This window comes from Cyclopterus lumpus, chromosome 8 (genome assembly GCF_009769545.1).
Source record: "Cyclopterus lumpus isolate fCycLum1 chromosome 8, fCycLum1.pri, whole genome shotgun sequence".
NCBI lineage: Eukaryota > Metazoa > Chordata > Actinopteri > Perciformes > Cyclopteridae > Cyclopterus > Cyclopterus lumpus.
The window spans coordinates 10022623-10028831 of record NC_046973.1 but is presented as its reverse complement, the minus strand read 5'-3'; the positions used below and the strand labels follow the sequence as shown (position 1 = coordinate 10028831).

Genomic DNA, 6209 nt, shown 5'->3' with positions numbered 1-6209 from the left:
CAACGGGCTGTATATGGCGCGTTGTATGGAGCTGGCCTTGAGTCTTGGTTGTATTGACCCACATAACCACGGTAACAACTCCGCCTGTGGATGTGTTGCGACCTCTAGTGCTGGCCTAGGGTACTTCATTCGAACTCGGCGTAATAGGCGTACGGAGGAGGGCGTGTGACATGATGACATACCGACATTTACAATCTGTACACATACGACATCCCTGTCCCAGGACCTCACATCAGATCAGGAAAAACTGCTAACAGGGGCCATGACAGGGCCAACAATTGTGTGTTTGACCAACCTATCCACCAAATACTCAGAAGTCTACCCAATAATGTATTTTTTTTATTTTTATATTTCCTACTTCATTTTAAAGTCCATTCTCAGTGTCTGTACACAATTACCATAACACACTTGATCCAGACACATTGTGATCCCTCTTGTCTGTCTCACTGCTGTCCCTCCTGGTTGTCTCACTGCAATCCCTCTTGTCTGTCTCACTGCCATCCCTCCTGGCTGTCTCAGCACCTGTCTACCCGTTTCCACTCACACCTCCACTGGACCAGGACCCTCTTGGCGCAATGCAGCTACCAGCTGATGCAGCTTTCCTCTATGGACCTTGGCTCTTGTGAGGTGCCACTTTAGGTTTAAATAACTAGGATGTAAGCTCAAAGGGTCTGTTTAGTGGACTAGGAACTAGAATAACCGGTAAGAACGATATCGATGTTATGCACACAGTAGTACTCAACTTTTTACAACCGTGAATACACTTCAATACTTCCATATGATAAACTCTCAGGACTACTTGCTTTAAATGCATATTATATATTTATTGCAGGATTATTAGTAGGGGCATAGCAACAGCTCAATTATTTACTTAATTTGATTACATTACAGATTGGGGAAGTTGAATACTTCACTTTTGTCATGAAACCTGGTCCTTGCCGAGTCGATCATATGAGGAAACATTTCAGTTCCCCGCTGCTCAGGCTTTCAGTCAACAGAATAAACATGACATATTTTTACGTGCCAATGTATTGTACAACCTACCAAGCTTTGGTTGGTCAGTAGGCGGGGCTTTTATACCAGCTGATCTATCTATCTGCTACGGAACAGGTGAGGTAGTCAGTGCAAGTAATCGTGGCCATCTACCAGTGAAAACCCAGAGTTAACCTTCAAGTAACCTCGCTAACCCCAAATCATGCTTTATGGTAGGCTACAGGAATCTGGTTGTGCCCCCCTCATTGGAACTAAGAGCCATGATAAAAGCAGTATCCATATCTTTTGGACACCTAGCGTAAAATAATTACATTAAAAAGAGTATTATTATATGCCGTTGCTTTATATGATTGCATATTGGTTGTGTTATGCTGTGTTCTCTCAGCCTCACACTCATGTAGTGTCCGATTATTATCATGATGAAATCAGAGATCTAGGGCAGCACAGACTTCCTGGAGGGGAGAAGCAAAGAAAAGTGAACAAGTTAGATTTCAAATCCATCAGTTATTTTTCCATCAACCATCCAGCACACACACAGATATTACGTAGTCCAATTTGACCTGCATCCCTACCTCTTGTGACGGTGGACAACAGCCTTGTGAATCTCCCTCAGCAGAGTTTCCTTGTTGTTCCGAATGTTGGCTTTGGCCGTCTCAAATACAAACTCAATCTTCTCCTGGCTGAAGGGAAGCTGGAAGGTGGAGAACTCCTCCATCTTTGCTTTGGCCTCCTCTGCATCTACAACAATGCAGTGAATACTGATTTAGACTCCAATCCCCTGCTACCCTTCTACTTCTGGACACCTTGCTAAGTGTAGTGCTGCAAGTGGTGTTTGTGATAAATCGTTTCCTGTTTCAGTTTGAATGTCTTTGCTTCTTGTGTTTTGTCTTGTTTTACTTCATGCCTTTGTTTGTTTCCCGTCTTCCCCACTCTCATGAGTTTCCCCTGTGCTTTTCCTTGAATGTTGTCTGTGCTTCCCTGGTCTTTTGTCAGTACTGTATTTCAGGGCAAACAATAATGCATTCTAAACCAGAACTCCATGTATGTATCAAAGGTCTGTGCTTCAGTTCCCAACACATCAATTGATGGATTAATTGTTTATTAAGAAGTTTTATTATGAGGCAGGTGGAGTCACAGATCATCTAAGATAAATTACGGTCAGGTCATAGGTACAGTTTGTGGGTATTGTACAGTACGTGATTAGCCTACAGGCATTGCAAGGTCCATGACCCCTATTGTCAAATACATATGCACTGTAACATGTAATTGCTGACCTTACAAAAGAAAGTGAGCTTAACTCATGTCTGCTTACTTTGTTGACCATACTTAAAGAAACTTGGTAAAGTTATTAAACTCATCTTAAGTAACCTTTACTTAAAAAAAACGAGTGAGGACCCATTTGCAAAGCTCGGAGAAACTCTGCAGCGCTCGACTCGAATACGCATGCGCAGTTGACCACTGAAGACGTTCTTTGTTAGGCGGAATGACGAAGCAGGAAGAAAGCGCCATTGTGTCAAGTTATTTTAAGGTAAGTTTCAGCTTGATAATAAAACGCTACCGTTCATCTATTTAGCAAACTTCGTCGTCTCTTCATATGTTAACTTTGAGTCTTCTATTTCGAAAGCTAACGTTAGCTAGCGTTTAAGCTAGCTAGCCCGTCAAGTCCACCGTGTGTAACCCCACTAGAAGAGCTTTAGTGTAAATATAACCACAACTTGCGTTTCAGCAAACTTAGCGTGCTTATTAGCGGGTGCAATGATAATTGTCAATCTTTCAGGGCCACTCTTGAATTCGGTAAGCATGTCTTTTTTTATTGTTGTGTACATGGGTTATCGGTGGAAGGGACCTCGTCGGGAAACGAGTCAAAAATCTAAACCAGTTTATCCGTTTAACAATTAAAAAAGCGGTACTCTACGTTTGTTATTGTGTAGGTAATATGACTAAATCTTAAATTATCACACTCTTTCCTTTAGATTCTGGCTGAGTTAGCCAGGTACGAGGAATGGGGGCCTGGTCTATTATGGAGCCAAATCCAGGCCAATAGTTTTGATCATTTGAAAATAAGATTTGAACCTGAAAGTTACATTTTTGGTCTTGAACTTTGAAAAAATCAAAAATGTATTCGAAATAAGTGTATGAAAAATGCGTTTGGGTTAAATATAATTTTGTATCAGTTCTGGAATTTTTAGAAATAAAAAAAATTTATTACATTTCTCAGTTATATCTTTTTTTTTTTACAGTTTCAAATCGTATTTTTCTCAGTTTCAGACATTTTGCCTGGGGGGCATGTTATCAACTACAGGGGCGTGGCATCATGAGTGACAGCGTAACAAAGAAGACATGCCTTCAGGAAGCGTAGGTACCGGGTAGGTAATTCATCCAATGTATACAAGATCACCAAAAGTACAACCTAACAGCTTAAAGACATCATCCAAAGAACTACTCCCATCAGCTTGTCAAGAGAGAGGAGCCTTTACAACAACGTGTGTACAGATGTTAAGTGTGGAGACACAACGATGACTTGTAACGGAGGACCCTCCAACACACACACACACACACACACACACACACACACACACACACACACACACACACACACACACACACACACACACACACACACACACACACACACACACACACACACACACACACACACACACACACACACACACACACACCACACACACACACACACACACACACACACACACACACACACACACACACACACACACACACACACACACACACACACACACACACACACACACACACACACACACACACACACACACACACACACACACACACACACACACACACACACACACACACACACACACACACACACACACACACACACACACACACACACACACACACACACACACACACACACACACACACACACACACACACACACACACACACACACACACACACACACACACACACACACACACACACACACACACACACACACACACACACACACACACACACACACACACACACACACACACACACACTTTCTAGGAGAGGATTTTGGTGATGTGAAAAACAAACAGAGTTATGATGGGAGATGAATCTGAATTTTCAAATTAATTGATTAATACCTCCAGAGCTCCTGAAGCTACATGCACACAATATGTCCACAAAGCATCATAATGTAAACAGTCAAAGTTGATGGACAATGTTTTCCTCATGTATAATTTTGTATGTGAATGTCGGCCATATTGTCTGCCAAGAGAATTATTTTGGTTGCTGCTGTTGACATTCCTTATGATGCAAATCCAGGAAATGCATTTCAGAAATTTACTACAGATTTTGTTTCATTTGCCAGGTGTTTGTTGTGTTACAAATAGGCTACAACTGAATTTGCATCCCTGTGTTGCATATTGACAATAAATGATCCTTGAATCCATCTTACTGATAAGTTAACCATCAGTGCTTTTAAGCTACAACTGCAACATTAAGTAAGCTAGAGGATTTAATTGTACATTTATTGTAAAATAGTTTAAGCCATAGTGCATTTGGCTTTAACGGTTGTCTTTTTGTCCGTTATCTGATCTTTAAGTAATGTATTGTCGCTACAAGTTTTTGTTTGCTTGTTGCCTCACTACAATGTCAAATAATCATGGTATCATTTTCTCATCCACAGCAGTTTTGCCTCTAAGAAACGTAATGAAAAAATCTGCAAGTGTGTGTAACAGACCTTTGCAGTTTCTTCTGTTAAAGAGTGGCATGTAAATGATCGATGGCTCGCTTTCTTTTCCCTCGAACACGTAGCAGTCCTTTGGCCAGTCTCTCTCCTCTAAGATGTTGTCGTCTATCTCTGGGAAAGGCTTCTTCACCGCGGCGGCATAGTCTCTGGCAAGAGTCAGAGTCTTTGAAAGGAACAGAGGGTGAATGCTATTTTACAGGTTTCACTCCATTCATTCTCTGGTTTAGAAGTAATTAGGGGTTTTACCAATGGCTATTATCCACATTTATATTGGAAATATATGCAGAAACGAGACAAGGTGTTACTGATCTGTGAGGTAAATTAAGTGAATACAAAGCTGAAATATGAAACATTTGTTGTTGACATTTGCACTTTCAGTCAGCCAATACAATGGTTCCATTGTTCAAAAAAGGGAATAGAGTTAGGAAGGGACTATAGGAAGAAAGTATATGCAGCTAATGCATTCGTGCAGATGCCTCAGGGGGCTTTACAATCTGTACAGCATACAACTCCCGTCATTGGACCCTTGCATCTGATCAAGAAAAAAACAATCCTTTAATATGGAAAAATAGGACGCACGCACACACACACAAGCCTACCTCAAACATGTTTCCAGCGCTGTACTCTGGTGCGATGATGAGGTCAATGTCCCTTTTTTTTCCCAGAAATGGAGGGTAGGCTACGTTTATCAGCAGCCCAGCGTCTACTAGGTGGAATCTTTCTTGAGAGCGAAGGCAAGTTGGAACCATTGAATCTGCCCGGCAACAAAAGATAGATATTTACACATCCAGAGACATGGAGCACACATTTTGAGTTATGTTTGTGTTCACATGAGTTGCTAAGTTTCAGGTCTGTTTTTGGTCTCTACAAACTCCTGGTTAATATCCAAGTGTTCATCATGATGAACACCTTTCAAATACACAGTGATTTGACCCATTGTTAGGCATATTACCCAAAATGTATTGAGTTACACGATTGGAGTTTTTTGGGGGGGTGCTGCGGGAGTATGCGGTGCCTGACACATTGCAAGGGGCCATCCGGTCTCTGTACGACTGCAGTAGGAGCTGTGTTCGTATTCTTGGCATTCAGTCAGATACCTTCCCCGTGGGTTTTGGCCTCCGCCAGGGCTGCCCTTCATCACCAGTACTGTTTGTGACTAAGATGGAGCGGGAGGTCGACAGGCGGATCGGTGCAGCTGCAGCAGTAAAACTGGCAATGCATTGGACCACCCTGGTGAATTTACCGGGTGGTCTATGACCGTCACACAATCTGGGTCGTGACCGAAAGAACGACGTTGCAGACAAAATTAGTTTCCTCCATAGGTGAAGTGCCTTAGAGATAAGGTAAGGAGCTTGGACATCAGGAGAGAACTTAAAGTCAAGGCGTCAGCTTGCTAGGCCTGCTCCCACCGCAAACCGATCCCGGATAAAAATTGATGGCTGGATTCCTTTTTTAAAGATAAACAAAATAGGGTTTTTCCCAAAGGTAA

At 42.1% G+C, this 6209-nt stretch overlaps 1 protein-coding gene across 2 annotated transcripts in view; it reads right to left on the bottom strand.

Moving 5' to 3' along the window:
• Positions 1 to 827: 827 nt before the first annotated feature.
• The window catches only part of LOC117735020 (cytosolic phospholipase A2 beta-like), a 17079-nt gene continuing 11697 nt past the window's right edge, over positions 828 to 6209 (bottom strand). For both annotated transcript variants that reach the window (XM_034539411.1, XM_034539412.1), the window contains 4 exons: positions 5320 to 5474; positions 4712 to 4883; positions 1566 to 1731; positions 828 to 1445 (listed from right to left, as the gene is read on the bottom strand). In XM_034539411.1, coding sequence (XP_034395302.1) covers positions 1427 to 1445; positions 1566 to 1731; positions 4712 to 4883; positions 5320 to 5474 — 512 coding nt within the window. In that variant the 3' untranslated portion in view covers positions 828 to 1426. The remainder of the gene's footprint in view (positions 1446 to 1565; positions 1732 to 4711; positions 4884 to 5319; positions 5475 to 6209) is intronic.